At 53.7% G+C, this 17,439-nt stretch overlaps 2 protein-coding genes across 2 annotated transcripts; one reads left to right on the top strand and one right to left on the bottom strand.

The window, feature by feature from the left end:
• Positions 1–1,301: 1,301 nt before the first annotated feature.
• CHST14 (carbohydrate sulfotransferase 14) lies at positions 1,302–3,276 on the top strand. Its single transcript, XM_063158422.1, has one exon. It carries the CDS (start codon positions 1,314–1,316, stop codon positions 2,283–2,285), a length of 972 nt encoding a protein of 323 aa, XP_063014492.1. The 5' UTR covers positions 1,302–1,313; the 3' UTR covers positions 2,286–3,276.
• Positions 3,277–13,374: 10,098 nt separating this feature from the next.
• Positions 13,375–14,517, bottom strand: LOC134419841 (prolactin-releasing peptide receptor-like). The gene has a single exon (XM_063159449.1). It carries the CDS (start codon positions 14,515–14,517, stop codon positions 13,432–13,434), a length of 1,086 nt encoding a protein of 361 aa, XP_063015519.1. The 3' UTR covers positions 13,375–13,431.
• Positions 14,518–17,439: the final 2,922 nt, after the last annotated feature.

The raw sequence follows: 17,439 nt of genomic DNA on the forward strand, positions 1-17,439 counted from the left end.
ATGGATAGTTTGGCCTGGTATTATAAAAGCCATCCATTATCACAGCACAGGGCCACGGAAGCACTGGGATGTGAACTGTGCTGCCAGCACCTCGGAGCAAACCTGGTGCGTTGTTTGAAAAGACACTTCGGTGTATTTTGGGATGAGAGCAGTGTGTGTGTTGCTCAGGCCTGACTGACATCCCGACATGCCGAGGTGCTGGTGGAGGGATGGCTCTGGACTCGCTCCAGAGGGGTGATCAGTGGGAATGAGTGCTCTGAGGAGCAGCCGAGGGAGCTGGGGGGCTCAGCCTGGAGAAGAGGAGGCTGAGGGGGACGTTCTCACTCTCTACAGCTCCCTGACAGAAAGGTACAGCCAGGTGGGGGTCAGGCTCTGCTCACAGGGAACAAGGGACAGTACAGGAAATTACCACAAGTTGCACCAGGAGAGGGTAAGACTGGACATCAGGAGGAATTTTTTTCGTGTAAAGGGATGTCAGATGCTGGAAGGGGCTGCCCAGGGAGGCGGTGGAGTCCCCAAACCTGCAGGTGTTCAAGGAAGGACTGGACATGGCACTCAGTGCTCCGGGCTGGGTGAGAATCAGTCAAAAGTTGGACTCAGTGGTCTGCAGGGTCTTTTCCAACCTGATTATTCTGTGATTCAGTGATTAGAGGGCTGGAGCAGCTTTGCTCTGGAGACAGGCTGGGATGTTCAGCCGGGAGAAAACTCTAGGGTGACTTCAGAGCCTTTTCCAGTGTCTAAAGGGCTCCAAGAGAGCTGAGGAGGGACTTGAGACAAGAGATGGAGGGGCAGGACAAAGAGGAACGGCTTCCCACTGCCAGAGGGCAGAGTTAGGTGGGAGATTGGGAAGAAGTTCTTCCCTGGGAGGGTGCTGAGGCCCTGGCCCAGGGCGCCCAGAGAAGCTGTGGCTGCGCCTGGATCCCTGGAAGTGTCCAAGGCCAGGCTTGGAGCACCCCGGGCGGGTGGAAGGTGTCGCTGCCCACGGCACGGGTGTCACTGGACATGCCCTGCGGTCCCCTGCAGTCCCGCTACTCGGTCACCCCGTGACTCCGCCGTCCCCGCCGCAGGGCCCCGGCCGGGGCGGGCTCAGTGCTGGGCGGTCCCGCCGCCTCTTCCGCCCCGCGCCGTCACGGCGCCCGCCCCGCCCTGCCGAGCCCGGCTCCCCCCGCAGCCCCGGCCGAGCCGGCCCGGCCCGGGAGCTCCCGGCCATGCAGCCCCGCGGCCCCGGCCCCGCCGAGCCCCGCCGGGCGGTCCCGCCGGGCCGCAGCCGGGCGCGCTCCCGGGGCGCGGCGGGCGCGGCGCTCCTGCCCTCCATGCTGATGTTCGGCGTCATCCTGGCCTCCAGCGGGCTCCTCCTCATGATCGAGCGCGGCATCCTCGCCCAGGTCGGGCCGCCGCCGCTGCACCCGCCCGCGGGGCCGTCGCGGCGGGACGGGCGGGACTCGGTGGCGGAGCTGGAGCTGGAGGTGCTGCGGGACACGCGGAACCGCACGATCCGCGCCCTGTGCGGGCAGCGCTCCATGCCCCGCAGCGTCTGGGAGCTGCCGCCCGGGCAGCGGCGCACGGTGCTCCGGCACCTCCTGGTCAGCGACAAGTACCGCTTCCTCTACTGCTACGTGCCCAAGGTGGCCTGCTCCAACTGGAAGCGCATCCTCAAGGTGCTGGACGGGGCTCTGGAGAGCGTGGACGTGCAGGGGAAGATGGACCACAAGAGCGACCTGGTGTTCCTGGGCGACATGAAGCCGGAGGAGATCAGCTACCGCCTGAAGCACTACTACAAGTTCATCTTCGTGCGGAACCCGATGGAGAGGCTGCTCTCGGCCTACCGCAACAAATTCGGGGAGATCAAGGAGTACCAGCAGAAGTACGGCGTGGAGATCGTCCGGCGCTACCGGAAGAACGGGGGGAACTCGGCCGGCGACGATGTGTCCTTCTCCGAGTTCCTGCAGTACCTGCTGGACGAGGACGTGGAGCGCATGAACGAGCACTGGATGCCCATCTACAACCTGTGCCAGCCCTGCGCCGTCAGGTACGACTTCATCGGCTCCTACGAGCGGCTGCACGCCGACGCCAGCCACGTGCTGGAGCACATCCAGTCGCCGTCGTTCGTGCGCTTCCCGGAGCGCCAGGCCTGGTACAAGCCCGTCACGGCCGAGACGCTGCACTACTACCTGTGCAACACCCAGCGCCGCCTCATCAGAGAGCTCCTCCCCAAATACATCCTGGACTTCTCCCTCTTCGCGTACCCCCTGCCCAACATCACCAGCGAGTTCTGCCGGCACTGAGCGGTTCCCGTCGAGAGACGGCGGGAATTCTGCCTTGGCCACAAGGATTTGCCTGCACGGCCCTTGCTGCTGTGTGAAGCACGCTCCGCTATGCATTATTTACTGATTTTATACTTTGCAAGCACTGTTTGTATGAAATACTCTCTACTGCCTTCACTACTTAGGATCCTTTTTGTACCTCTCTGACTTTCCCGTGTACATACGCCACTGGCTCGAGTGCAGTAGCTTTTGTATCTCTATTTTGCTCTAAATCCTTTTTTTATGCCACAACGTGGAGAATTCCTGTAAAGAATCTGAGAAATTTATATATTTTAAGTATTTTTGTTCCTTTTTTGGGTTTTGTACAAAACGTTGGTTGAATTGAGATCGTAACGTGGCACTTGATGCACTAAAAATTGGTGGTATTAAACCAGTTCTGAGTGGGGTTTGGGTTTAAGTAGGGAAAAAAAGTAAACCAGGCCCCATTTGTTCTTTATTTTTTCATTGTAGATGGTACTTAAATGAGGCTGGTCGTTTTTTCTGTGTCAGTAGCATCTCTGGTCTTTATTTTTATTTTTATTATTTACCATTGAAATATAATTAGAGTTAGGATAATACCCCTTTTTTGGGTGATTTTGGGAGTACTATTTACCCAGCATCACTTGTCAGATGCAATATCAAGCCATCCCATTCTGCTCTTTTCTCTGAATTGAAGCAATACAGACTCGGGATAAGATCAAAGCCCATCCTGTTCCTTAGGATGGAAAACAAATCCCATGGGCCACGTGGGTCCCTGCATGGAAACCACTGTGGAAAAACCATTTCTCCAGCCATGTTTGAAAAAAATGGCAATTTGTGGATTGATTTTTCCTCCTCTAATAGCTGTGTATATCCTTTTTATAGCTTTTCTATTTAATTATGGCTCTGAAATCATAAAAGTTTGGGAGATAAGGCAGGATGTTGTTCCTGGGAGGCTGTGTCCTCGTTTCTAATAAAGTTTTTATATGAATTAGCCTGTTAGTGCTTTTTCTTGGGATTGTTTGTGTCCTTGGGGAGGCCTCTACCCCTCATGCTGAGCCACAGCACAAAGGTGGGATGAATTGGTTGTTCCTGTTGTGGTTAATTAATGTTTTAATTGCCAGAGCAGCATCAACACATGGAGAAGGGATACATTGGAGCCCAACACGTAACAGGACACAGGAAAATGCGATGAAAAGCAGCAAAATGGAGCAGCAGCTCTGGAGTTAGTACAAAGTGATTTTGGAGCTGGCAACTTCCTGGGATTCGTCTCTTAATTTTCTTTCCCCATTTTTAAGGTGTTTTCTTCAGGATTTTAACATTGTCTGAAAGAAGGGCATGGAGCCAGATCCAAGCCCCCTTTTGGGGTAAGTGGCCAAGGACAGTTTGGGCTGAGGGATTTTTACCTTTGCCGAGGGGGCCGTGGCTGGATATGAGGGCAATTGCTGGAATATTCATGGATTTGAGCTCCTGGCCATGTCCTGGGTCTGTGGTCATTGATCCCAGGCCAAAAATGGGTCAGAAACTGGCTTTTCTCTCTCTGTGCCCACTATGAAAACAGCAGCATTCCTGTCTGTCCCCAGGGGTTTTGGTGCCCGGTGCTGGAAGAACTGGAGATCTGTCCTCCAGCCAAAGGCACCAGATCTGGCTGGGAATCAGATTTTGGGTTGTAAAACAGATGCTGCTGAGGGAGGGTGGGCTGAGCAGTAATTAAACCTGACCTCCAGGTCTCCCTCACTAGGAGTAAGTTGGTGAGACTTTGCTATCTTTGCTTCTGGGAACATTTCCTGCTCGTTTGGCAATTTGGTTTTTAATTAAATGTTTATTTCTCAGTAGTTTTAAAGGTTCATGCTGCTTGTTTGTTTATCTGCTGCAGCTTCTGTTCTCTATATTAAATTTCTGTCTCTTGTCTCCTTAATCTAATTTACTGTGCACAGGATTTTGCTTTTCTCAGACTCTCTCTCTCCTTTTCTGAGCATCAATGATCACCCTTTTCTCTTGAAATAAGGCAAACAGGCTCCTACTCCTTGTACCTTCCCATGAAGAGGATTTTAATTCAGACAGAGCCTTGTAGCTTGGAAAGAAGTTTGTCTACAGGTCAGCAAAAGTGAGAAATCTATCAGGTTTCCATTGTTTGGGCTTCTTTTTATCTGTGACCAATGGTACAATTATCCGTGGCAGCTTTGTACAAGTAGAGTGAAAAAAAGTCAGCTCCCTCTGCAGCTGTATCATTTCTTTCCTTTGTCAGGTGTTTCTCCAGGGTGGAATAAATCAGGAGGAGATTCCAGAGCTGACAGCAGGCGCCGGAGGTGAGAGGTGCTGAGCAGGATTCAGCCATCCCCTGGAGCACAGGGAAAGGGACGACAGCTGCAGGAGCAGGGAGGAAAACATGAAGTTCTGAACTGGTTTGGATCTGCTCCAGGCTGGCAGCTCCTTTCCCCACCTTTCCATCCCTACATGTGCAGTTATCACTCAGAATCCAAAGGGAATCTTTCCTCTTTTGAATTCTATTTTGTTAATCCTCAGTTCTGCACTGAGTGCCCCAAACTTCCCTGGTTTTGACATCGGGGTTTCTCCCTGCTTTTTCCTCACTTGCTTATTCCAGTTTTTTGCTGATAAATCTCATCCCTGACCCCGCTGCTCTCATGTTTTCCCTGTAGAACCCTGTCCAGGGATGTGGAGTCAGCCCAACAGTTTAATTCCACCTGATGACACAGAAATCTTCTGATTCCCTCTGAAGTACCACAATGTTACTGTATTTTGTCATTAGTCACTCCTTCTCCTGCTCAGTTTTTGGAATTTGGAGCTGGTTTGGTGTTCCCCTGCACACCAGGGAGCGAGGCAGGTTAGGAACCTTTGCTATTCCAAAAATCTCACTTGACGTGTCATCGTCTTTACTAATTCCAACATTACACCTGCAACTGCAAAGCCTTGTTCCACCCTTTCCAAACCCCAAGCTGTTGGCTTTTGGCAGCGTGACTCTGGGAAGGGGTTTGGAACATGTTCCCTCTGGTCCCCGTGCTCAGCTCAGGGTGTATGTCAGGTTTCTCCTTTTTCCTGTGGATCTTGTGTGGGTTTTGCAGGAATACCCGACTTCCTGGCCAGGCACTGGGGCTGAAATAAACACATTAAGGCTGCCAGTCACCAAGCTGGCTGATGGCCATGACCCCGGCTCTAGCGGGAATAAAGCTTTGGGAATGGCGGCGGTGCCAGGGACGGCTGCCCTGACGCCTGCAGACGGCATCACACCAGCCTGGCTTCTGCTGCTCTTGGCTCCCAGCCTCCCTCCTCATGGACGAGGGTCACCACGGGCTGTGCACCTTGCTTGGAGCACCAACATCCTTGGGATGTTCCTTCCCTCGCAGGCAGGGATTTCAAAGAGCCAAAAGAACGCGTCTCCAATGGGTCTATTGTGTGTCGAGATATTTTGGTATTCATAGAATCCCGGAATGGTTTGGGTTGGAAGAGACCTTAAAGATCGTCAGGTTCCAGCCCCCTTCCATGGGTGGGTGTGAGAGGGTGTCAGGCACATCCCTGGATGAGGCTGTTTGTAAGGCAAGGAAATGAGGAAGGCTGGGATGAAAAGCGCCGTGCCCAAGCGCTGCCCCCGCCCTGCACCCCTCGGCTTTTATCGCAGCTGTTTTGCATGTGAATGAGAACTTTCCCACTTCCTCCTGGGGCTTGAATTGGCGAACGGGGAGTTGTTAAAAAATCTCCAGTCTTCAGCCCCGACAAAGGATGGTTGCCATGGAAATAATGGAAGTTGCATCGTGAGCAAAATATGTCCAGGCCCGGCGCCAGCAGGAGGGAGGAGGGAACACCTTGTCGGTCAGGAACCTTCTGCCAGGCCCATGTGCCTCCACGTGGTGCTCCTTGTCCTTGGCAGCTTGTGCTTTGGGTTAAAAGGGGAGAAATCACAAGTGTCATGACTGGATGGGAAGGGCTTGTAGAACTTCACCTGCTCTTTCCACAGCGCTGGTGCCACCAAATCAGCAGAGCTGCCCCACATTCAGGATCCCAAAGGAACCAAAGCTGGAGTCCCATCTCAGGTAACAGGCAGGAGTCTCCTGTCTCAGCTATATCCAACCTCTTCTTCGTGTCCAGGAATCTTCCAGGTCTGTTTTCCACTTGCCCATACAGACAGACAAGGCGGCTTCCTTTTCTTCTGGGGAAAAAACACCTTTGGATTTTAAACTCTCCAAAAGCCTTTTCTTTGCAGACCCACAGTTATAACCTGCATTTTCTGTTGCTTTCAGCAAATCTTAAGGTGATTTTGAGCCAAGAGGCTTGAGGAATTTTCTTTATACCTCTCCAAAGTGCTAATGGGAGCCTCAGAATCCTTGCTGAGCTATGAGAGGGACTAAAATAAATCTCCATCAGGGTTTATCCATGAGCTGCAGAGTTCTTTGGTGAGGCCCAGAATCAGTGAGGGAACTGCACCTTTCAGTGGCTCTGGTGAATGGTATTTGCTGGTGGGAGCTGGAATGGGGAACACCCGGGCACTTTGGGGCCTAAGCACTTCCTTCTGCTTTCCTGAAAGCACTGGGGACTTGGGAAGAAGCTCAAAGCAACCAGCAAAATCCTGTTTATTGCTGTTGGGGAGCATCAGGTGAGCAGGAAAACAGGGATGTGGGAACCAGCAGCAACACACAGGTGCCTGAGGAAACCCCTGGTGAAGCTGCCACTGTTTGATGGAATGTTAAGGTGCTAGAGTGAGGAGTAAAGGATAAAGAGCATGGTTGGGTGTAGAGCAGAATTCAGAAGCTTCAGGCTCATTTCTAACCTGGGAAAGGGCCAAGTAGGGGAAAGCAGCAAAGGCCTGAGATTTAAAATGTGAAAACATAGTAAATGCATATAAATATCTGGATCCCCATGCTACTTTTTCTTCCCATACCTCAATCCCACCTCCTGATCATTGGCAAGTCCAAGTGGATGTTAAGCTGATGAGAGCCCAGCGAGCCCGACCTTTGGGGAGAATCCAAAATGCTTTGGGAGATTTTGGTGGGAACAGACCTTAAAAATCCTCCAGTCCCACCTCCTGCCACGGGCAGGGACACCTTCCACTACACCAGGCTGCTCCAAGCCCCATCCAGAATGAAGGTGTTCTGCGGGAGGCTTTTGGGGGCTGGGGCTTTGAAGGAAGCAGCGGCTGGGATGAGGATCTGGGGACACTTGGGGTGGCCGTGGAGCCATCTGGTTTGTGGCAGAGCCCTGGCAGCAGAGCAGGGCTGGGGGGTCTGTCCCGCTGAGTGCTCACAAAGAGCCCCCTGGAGCCAGGACCGCAGGACGGCAGCAAATTCCTGGCGCTGACGGGCCATGCTGCAGAGACCCGGATCCGAGGGCACCGCCGGAGCCTTCCCTGGAGCAGGAACCCACCCTCCTCCGCTCGCTGCTTCAGACAATTCCGCATAAAACATCGCTTTCACCGAGCCTTGCAATAGCGGGGGCGAGCCCTGCAGCGTTGCAGTGGGTCTTTGAAGACTGTGAGTGGTAAATGTCCCCCGGGGGGCTGGGGCAGCTGCCTTGGTGGGGACACGGTGCCACGGCCCCATCCCGGCCTGTCACATCCCTCCCCTCCCTGCCCCAGCCTGGGATGCTCCCGCACACCCCATCCCTGCCACCCCTCTGATCCTCCTCCGCCTGTTTGCTCAGTGTTTAACACACCCCGGCCCTGCCCGTGGCTCCCAATTCCGAACCTGCCCCCTTGGATCGTTGTCTTTCCGGGGGGGCTCTGCCAGCTGCTCCCCCCATCCACAGGCGGCCCCGGAGGGCTGGGCAGAATTCCCGGTCCCACAGGGACTGCTGGCAGGAAGCAGTCTGGCAGACAACATGTTTAGAGGAGACTGATGTCTCGCAGCCACCGAACCATTTAATTGCCAATAAACACAGCCCACATGTAAATAATTATGGAGACCCGGGAACTGTGTCGTCTTCCGTGGAAGGAGGGAGCTGTCAGCCTGGAAACACCCCATGGCAAAGGGAGAAATTAAGATTTCTTGTTAATGCAGGAGGGATGAGCATCACTAAACCTACCTGGATATTTCCCAGTGTTGCTTCGGGCTCAGGGTGGCCCAGGAGGTGATGGTTCCTGATGAACTGAGAAGGACCAGGCTGTGCCTTGGGGTGAGTTTGAGGGTAAATCTTGAAAATTCATCCATTTGATTCACCAGGCTCTCGTTGCAACCCAGTGGGATTATTGCAATTTTTTTTTTTTTTTTGGCCACATTTTTGGGATAAAGAGCTAGTTCAGAACTTTGGAGCTTTATCAACATCCTGCACATTTTCAGCAATGCAGACTTTCCCTTCAGAGCCCTGGTAAAATCTGTAGGGACCCTTTGTTCCCCTGCCAGGACATCCCATCCCATCCCATCCCATCCCATCCCATCCCATCCCATCCCAGTCCCTGCCTTGAGCAAGGACACTTCCCACTAGACCATGTTGCTCCAAGCCCTGTCCAAGCTGGCCTTGGACACTTCCAGGGATGGAGCAGCCACAGCTTCTCTGTGTGATCTGTGCCAGGGCCTCATCACCCTCACAGGAAAGAATTTCTTCCCAATCTCCCGTGCTGCCCTCTGGCAGTGGGAAGCCATTCCCGCTCGTCACTCCAGGCTCATGTCCAAAATCCCTCTGCAGCTCTCTGGGAGCCCCTTGAGGGACAGGAAAGGGCTCCAAGGTTTCCCTGGAGCCTCAGGCATCCCCACTGCCATCGTTCACCCGCTGAGGCTGCCCTGGTTCCATTCCTGGAGCAGGAGGGTGTCACCACTGACAGAGCCCCCACTGTCACCGCCAGAGAAGCCGCCGATCCAGTCATTTGGCTTTTCTCAGGGGGGTTGATGGTTCCTATGGCAACCAAGAGCCGCTCGGCAGCGCTTCCCTGCGTGGCAATCAGCGCTCACCTCATCTGTGGAATTAGCGAGTGGCCCCGGCCCCATCCCGCTCATCACAGCTTGGACGTGGCTGGAGGCACCCCTGTGTGGGGGATCTGTCTGCAGCATCACCCCCAGTTCTCGGCTGCCAGGGGCTGGGGGATGGCTCCATCCATCCATCCCTGCTGCAGGAAATGCCTGTGTCTCCCTCATTGCTCCCAAAATTGGGTATTAACCTGCAGTAAAAATGAAGCTCTGAGTGAGGGTTTTGGGGTGTCTCCCAGGCCCGCTCCATCTTTGGCATGCTGGAGAGTCCCAGGCAGTGCCACCAAGCCAGGGATGTGTCTGTCGGTTTTTGGGGACTGGCACAAGGCACCCCATCCCTCATCATCACTTTGGGGAGCAATGGAGAAGCAAGTCTGGTAAATGCCAGGTTTGTCCCCGACAAAAGCTGGGGCACGGTGACCGTGGTGTGTGACTAAGGAGATTCTTGGCATCTGCAGCGGGAGCGGGATGACGGATGAAACAGATGAATGAGGAGTAAACTGGGGTTTAGGAAATCTTGGTTAATTTGCTGCAGCGAGAGCTCGCTACGCTCACAGAAATTAAAGCATGAGCGCTCGCAGCGGCAGGGGAAGAGGAGGAGGAGGAGGAGGAGGCACCGGGGGAATACGGCATGAGTCGGAAGTGGGTACATCCATAAATCACCTGTGGTGCTTTCAATAATCCAACAGCGCTGGGAGACCCAGCAGTTCACAGAGAGGTGATGTCCATGGGAAGGTGCTCATGGATCCAGCCCCCAGGTGTCCAAGGCCGGGTTGGATGGGGCTTGGAGCAACCTGGGCTGATGGAAGGTGTCCCTGCCCACAGCAGGGGGTGGGACTGGCAGGGATTTAAGGTCCCTTCCATCCCAAACCAGAACCCATTCCCGGTCATTACTGTGAGCCTGAGCTGTATCAACCGTGCTTTTAGCCAAAAGAAGTGAAAATAAGCCTGATTTACTCATGTACGTGTCACAAACCTGCCTCTTTAACCAGAGCCAAGAGCTGGGAAGAGAGCTGGCCATGGTTTGTACAGCCCATGGAATCTGATCAGAGAAATGCAAAAGATATTTTGCAAGCCCTGTCAAGAAAATGAGAAGCAGTGGCTTGAGTCAGAATGTTATTCACAATAAACCAGGGAATAACGATAATAATAATAATAATAACAATAACAACAATAATAACAATAATAACAGTTATAATAATAATAATAATAGTAAATGAACCAGCAATTTCTAAGCTTTTTCCAGATCCACAAATAAAATTTGCCCAATGATCCTGGCTCAGTGGAAGAGCTTCTCTCTTCTGGATTTTTGTCATCACTGGTGACATCCAGACAGAACAAACACAGCAAGAGGGGGACTAAAAGTCAATGGAAAATTACCAGGCTAATTTTGTTTGCTATGCCTGATTTGGAGACAGAGGAGGAAATTTCTAGGAGTACACATGAAAACAGTGTTGATCTTTTGTGTGCATTTAAAGCTGATCTTCATCTCAATTCGTTCTGCAGTGGAGGACAAAGGGCTTCATCATCTGAAGCCATGGGAGAAACCCGGATGGGGACCAAATAATGGGAATAATACCTTGCTTGTAGGTAAGCTCTTTGAATAATCATCTCTTGAGTGCTTTTGAGAGAACATCACTGGAATAAATTACATTATCTGCCCCAATTATGTTATCTGCCCCTTAAAGCTGTAAACACCTGAACAGGCTGAACAATATTTCCCTTCCTGGGCTGTGTCCTGGCAGATGGGAGAGCTACAGGCACCAAATCCTGGGAGAGAAGAGGGTCACGGAATGGAATTTTTTAGGTTGGAAAAGATCTTTAAGATCCTAGAGTCCAACTGTTATCAACCATATTTCAACCAACAAGAGAGTTTGTGAGGAAGAAGCAGCCTCAGGGAGAATATTGTGCAAAGCTCTCAATAATTGAGGATGATTTAACAAAAATATTCCCTTTATACCCCCTGGTTCCTGGGAGAAAAGCTTTGGGCAGCTTCCTGAGGAAAGCTCTGCAGAATCAGCCTTCAAACATGTTTTTCTCTCTCATTTATCTGATTAATTTACTTTCATTAAGAAAACCAACCATGTTCTCCTTTATATACCCAGTTTCTGTGAATCACAGACCACAGCTCCAGGATTTCTGTATTTATTCTCAGAAGTCACTCAGCTTTTAGCTCACTCTCCCGAAATAGTGTTTTCCCTTTTCCTGCAGGTAATTTGGGTAATCAGCAAAACATCTAAACAGGGAGACCTGAGGGTGGGGGTTTTCTTTCCTAGTGCTCAATAACTGCAAATTCTAGACTAGTCTGCAAACATGGAAGAGGAAACCTCATTCTCTTTGTGGATCAGTTCTCTGGGATGGATGTATGGATTTTAAATGGTCCTGCAGATAAATACAGTGATGGGAATGAGTGGGTGGTGGAGTTGAAAGGAAAAAAAGGCTAAGAAGAGTAATTTAGGGAAACTTAGGGCTTTTAATTAAGAGTGAAGTAATAGAGATTGTGATGGGATGAAATGGAGAGAGAAGGAATCAACACCTGCAGCGACAGGACAAGGGGAAATGGCTTCAGTCAGACAGAGGGCAGGGTTAAATGGGATACTGGGAAGAAATCCTTGGCTCCAAGGATGGTGAGGCCCTGGTACAGGTTGCCCAGGGAAGGTGTGGCTGCGCCATCCCTGGAAGTGTCCAAGGCCAGTCTGTTTGGGGCTTGGAGCAAGCTGGTCCAGCACTAATCCCAGCTTTACCCCCAAGGATCTGCCACTGCCCAGGATTGGGACAGAGCACATCCAAGCTGGCATCTTCCTGGGACGTGGCTGAGCTGCAGTCAGGGGTTTCTGGGTTTTGTGGGATTCACATCAACACACAGACACAGCCCAAGCTCTTGAAGCCTTTATTACAGGAAGGACAAACAGGACCTTCTGCCTTGCTTGGCTTCTCTGGGATGAGCAGCCCAGGCCCAGGGGAGCTGCAGGAAGCTGAGGAGGGAGCTGCTCTGAGGGAGCACAACAGGATCCCTGGCCCTACCTTGGATGGGTCCCTGTCTCTGCTGATCACCACACAGAAGGTCATGAGTCCTTCTAGGGCCACCATGAGGGCCTCAGCAGGAAGGTGAGTGAGCTGGTGGGTGGGTGTAAGGGATCCTGTTGGGGTCCAGCCAGCTGTGTCTGCACTGGGTGCTCCCCAGGGATGCTGGCCAGTGCCATGGGCAGGTTCTGTGCAGGGCTGAGGATCTGTTGCTGGGGGTTTGAAGTCCTGTCCTTGGGCACGAGGAGCAGTGGGAGGTCACGGCTCGGCCCCACAGAGCAGGGCAGCTGGGAGCTGCCATGGCCCTGAGCTGTGGTGCCTGTGGGAGTGCTGGAGCCTGTGGACTGTTCCCAAGGGTTTCTGCTGGGAAATCAAGAAGTTAAAACCTAGATGGGAATTGGGTGTAAGGAGATGCTGCCTTCTGCATGTGCTGCTTGCACAGTGGAGCCTGAGAGGCCAGAGAGGCACTTCAGACACCGAGGAGCACTGACAAGCAAACCTACCCTTCATCTGGCAGCTTCTGGGGTAGAACAGCCTGGCACTGGGATTCCCACCTCCACTGCAGGGCCCTGAACATGGACAAACACCAAGCTAAACTCCCCTGGGAGCAGAATTTAGGACACCATTCCCAGCAAACTCATCACATGAGATCTTTTGAGTCCTACTTGGCCGTGAAAAGCAGTGATGACTTCATGGATGTGCCCTGCTGCATCTGCACCTTTGGCTGGAGAAACTGGGATGCCCTGTCTGGTTACGGGGGCAGCTCCTCCAGCAGGCCAAGCAGGTTATGAAAGTCACACTCATTCCAAACAGCCATCTGCTGTCAGCAGCCACGTGTCCCCATCTGCACCTGCAGAATGCACATTGTCCTACATTGTCCCCTCACCAGTAAGCCACAATTTTAAAGGATAAATGCACAGCAATTTCATGGCTCCCTGTGCAAGTCGACCTCTTCCCGTGGCACAAAGCGCAGCCTGTTGCTTAGGAACAATCTATATCCTACTAAAATGAAGATGTTCTCCCTCCAAAGAGTTTTTTTACACAATGGGTGTTTGCCTTGCTCAGACACTGACCCACCTCCTGCATAAACCATGGGGGGAAGTCTCTGTGCTCCAAATGTTGCACTGGACACCTACTACACCCAGCCAGGATTTGGGATATAGGGATATGGCCTAGCTGTGGTTTGGGATCAGGGGCTGTGCAAACCCAATCCCTCAAGGTAACCTGCACTGCAAAGCTATCTTGTCCGAGGCCCCGGTGGGAACATCTGCCAGGGTGGAGCAGGTGTTGAAGCGGGAAGCCTTGCAGGACATGCTCCTGGAGCTCTGCTTCTTGCGGTAGAAGTAGCCACTGAGGTGGGACCAGAACTTGTCGTGGAGGGAGGCGTAGATGAAGGGGTTGTAGCAGGCGGAGCTCATAGCGATCAGGTGGCACGAGACCTGGATGACGTTGACGTACCTCTTGTCCAGGATGGTGAACTCCTCGTCGATGTCCCGGATGAAGTTGACCACCTGCAGGGGCAGCCAGCAGATGGCAAAGCAGACCACGGAGATGGTGAGCACGCGGAAGGTCTTGTGCTTGGTCCTGGTCCACTTGTCCCGGCAGTGAAAGGCGGCGCCCGGCACGTTCCTCCTGCGCAGGTGGTAGGTGATGGCACAGAAGGAGATGGACACGGCCAGCAGCGGGAGCATGTAGGAGAGCAGCAGCATCAGGCACGAGTACAGCAGTCGCTGCCTCTCCTCGTGCTTCCAGAACTCCTCGCAGATGATCATGTCGTGGCCGATGGCGTTGAGGTCCAGGTAGTGGGTGTGCAGCGAGGTGGGCATGGAGGCAGCGATGGAGAGCAGCCAAATGCAGGCCACGAGGCCGGCGCAGGCCCTGCGGCCGATCCGCCTGCGGATGGGGTACGCCACCACCACGTAGCGGTCGATGGCGATGGCCGTGAGGGACAGCACCGACACGAAGACGGTGGCGGCCTGCAGCAGGGTGACAAAGTGGCACATGAACATGCCGAAGAGCCAGCCCCGCTCCTCGAAGGCGTAGGACACGGTGAGGGGGACGCAGGCCAGGCACATGATGAAGTCGGCCACGGCCAGGTTCCCGATCAGGAAGTTGGTGGTGCAGTGCAGCTTCTTGGTGAGGGCGATGAGGAGGATGAGGAAGAGGTTCCCGATGCACGCCACCACCACCAGCGTGGCGTAGAGCGGGATGAAGAGCGGCTTCAGCTCCAGGAGCAGGTCCAGGCCCGTGAAGATCAGGGCTGAGTCGTTGTGCCAGGAGTCATTGGGCAGCTGAGCCATGGGAGCCCCTGTGGCTGATGCAGCTTCTCCACAACTCAAAGTCAAACACAGATGAGCCTGTGAGCTCTGGAGGGGACACAAATACATTTTGGCTGAACTTCTGGGCAGAAGGACCTGTCCCAAGTCTGGACCTCTTGCATAGCACTGTGCTGAGGCACTACTGGCTGGTTTAAGTGACTTGCCTAAGAGTGAAGATGCCCTGTGACAGACACAGAGGAGCTCGGGTATGGAGGAGAGTTGGGAAGCTGGCTGTGAAATAGTGAAGCAGCCAGCACAGATCTGTGGGGAGCTGCCAGCTAGGGGCAGCAGGACCTAAAAATCAACTCAAGAAACCTCATGGAGAGTTTGTACCTGGGAACTGAGCTGAGTTGACTTAAGGCAGAAAAAAAGTAACACTCCTGCATTTCTTGCTTTTTATTTTTCCCAGTTAATTCCACCCTGACCCACCATCCCCATGGCAGCTGGCTGGGCAGGGAAAGGAGCATCCTTTCCATCCCCTGCACTCCTGTGTCTCTCCCAGCCAGCCCACCCCATTCCAACCCATCCCACTGGGTTCTTTTATCCCCTTGGTTATATCTTCATCACCCATGGAGCTTTGGCTTCTCCTGTCTTTCCCTGTTCCTGCTGTGATGTGAGAGAGGGAAGGAGGGAGTGCCTGGCTCCCTGGGCACCTCCACAAACCCACTCAGGGGGAATGAGGTGAAATGTATTCCAGCAGAAAGTGTATGGAAATTAAGAGTTCCCCTCCAGGACCCTCCTTTCAAGTCCCACACTCTCAAAAATTGTTTGATCCCCCTTACCAGGATCTGGACAGCCTTTTCCCCCAGTGGAGAGTCAAATCAGCATTAATTAAGGAACCCTTGTAATTAACCAAGGGATATTGAGGTTTTCTACATCCCAGCTGCACTCACAGGGCGCACGCTGTGATACCACAGCTCCAGGTCCCCATGCCCTGCCTGGGGCAGGAGCACAAAATCCATCAGGAAACTTGCAGCTGAGGAGCCAAAATGCTCATTAACTTACAGAATGAAAATTCTGAAGCTCAATTAAATTCTTTAATTCTGCTCCGCGTACCCACGAGAGTCAAACCAGCCCTTCTGTTTGTGCATCGCCAGGCTCCTGCTCCCTCCCCGATAAATGCTGAACCCCGCGGCTCCGGCTGGGGTTTGGGGGGTCCAGGGTGTGGCTGCGGGACCCCTGTCCCGGTCCGGAGCTCTTACCTGCCGAGGGCTCCGGGGTGCTCGGGGCCGGGAGCCGCCCGCTGCCCGCCGATGTTCCCGTGAGGATGAGGAGGAGCGCTCCCTTCGCAGGGTGTTCACCGGGAGACTCCGGCACAGCAGATCTCAGCCGGGCTTTTGTGGTGTGGGGCTTTTGTTGTCTTGCTTTGTCTTTCTTTATTTTTTTTTTTTTTTCCCCCGCTGCCTGAGCCTTTCAGTCCCGGAGGAACAGGACGTTCCCACCCCCGGCGCTCGGTGTTCCAGGTACCCGGGGGGACGCGCACATCCCCCCGCAGGTGGAGCCGCATCCCGCCCCCCGGCCCGGCGGGGAGCACCGGGGGGCTGCGGGGAGCCCCTCCCTCGCCCTCGGGGCCGGGTCCGGGCACGTTCTCCCGGCAGGGAAGGAGGGGAAGGAGCGGGGAGGACGGGGCGGGCGGGAGGGCGCAGGGACCCCGCGGAGCCCCGGAGTCGGCAGCGCCCGCCCCGTCGGGGGGTCCCGGCTCGGGGGCGAGGGATGAGGGGGGAAAGTGAGTGGGGTGAGGGCACAGTGGGGTGAGGGCACAGTGGGGTGACGGGCACCCAGCCGTAGGGTGATGGGCACCCAGCCCCGGGGTGCTGCTGCCCCAGCTGGGGGGGCAAGTGTAGGATGGGGTGAGGGCGGTCCAGCCATTGTGAATTGCCCCAAATGAGAAAGGCTGACTCTGGCACCCTTACTTTAATAAGGGAAAATGACAAATAATGATCACCCACTGGAATTTTGGGGGGATAAGAGGAATGGAAATTTGCAGAGCGGTCACAGAAAATTGAGAGTTTTGGTGCAAGAGGGTGATTAATTCATCCCAATCTGATGGAGCTGGGCTGGTTATTAAAGCTGGCTGAGCCGATCAAGAGGAGACTGCTCACCCCTGCCGAATAATCAGCAGGAAGAAAATCATCTTTGTCTCCATATCAGTGCCTGACGAGAGCTGCCGTTAATTTTAAAGAGCAGAACAATCAGATTAGGAGAGCCAGAGGCTGGTTTGAGAGGAGAGCTGGGCTTTGGAGCCGACTGCAGGGTGATGAGTCCAGCCCAAGGCAGGCACAGGCTCCATCCCCGCCCGGATGCGCCATGGCCGGGGTGAGCCGGCTGCAGCACTGGGAGCTCTTCCCTCTGCACGGGCTCATCCTGGAAAAACCTGCTTTGACATCAGCTTTGCTGCTTCCAGAGCCTGCAGAATAAACCACTCTGATTCCCAGAGCTCGGATTGCCCCGCCCCAGGTCCTGGCTCAGGGATACAAGGATGGGTTTGAAAGCTGCAGCCCACCCTGATGGTGGAGCTGGAGACCCCTCCTGTGGCATCCTGGTGTCCCTCCCATCCCGTAGAGATGATGGACAGGAATCAGTTTGCTGTGATTTTTATTCTTTTCCATGTCATCAGGGTGGTTTATAGAAATAACCAGAGATCCCTGAGACCTTGTCAATTCCAAAGGAGGATGGAATATTTAATGGCCATAAGCTTTAGGAGGGAAGGTTTGGGGTGGATAGTGGGAAAAAATCCTTCCCTGTGAGGGTGCTGAGGCCCTGGCACAGGGTGCCCAGAGAAGCTGTGGCTGCCCCTGGATCCCTGGCAGTGTCCAAGGCCAGGCTGGATGGTGCTTGGAGCAGCCTGGGGTGGTGGAAGTTGTCCCCACCCACAGCACAGGATGGAACTGGATGAGCTTTGAG

The sequence above is a fragment of the Melospiza melodia genome, chromosome 6 (assembly GCF_035770615.1).
Source record: "Melospiza melodia melodia isolate bMelMel2 chromosome 6, bMelMel2.pri, whole genome shotgun sequence".
Taxonomy (NCBI): domain Eukaryota; kingdom Metazoa; phylum Chordata; class Aves; order Passeriformes; family Passerellidae; genus Melospiza; species Melospiza melodia.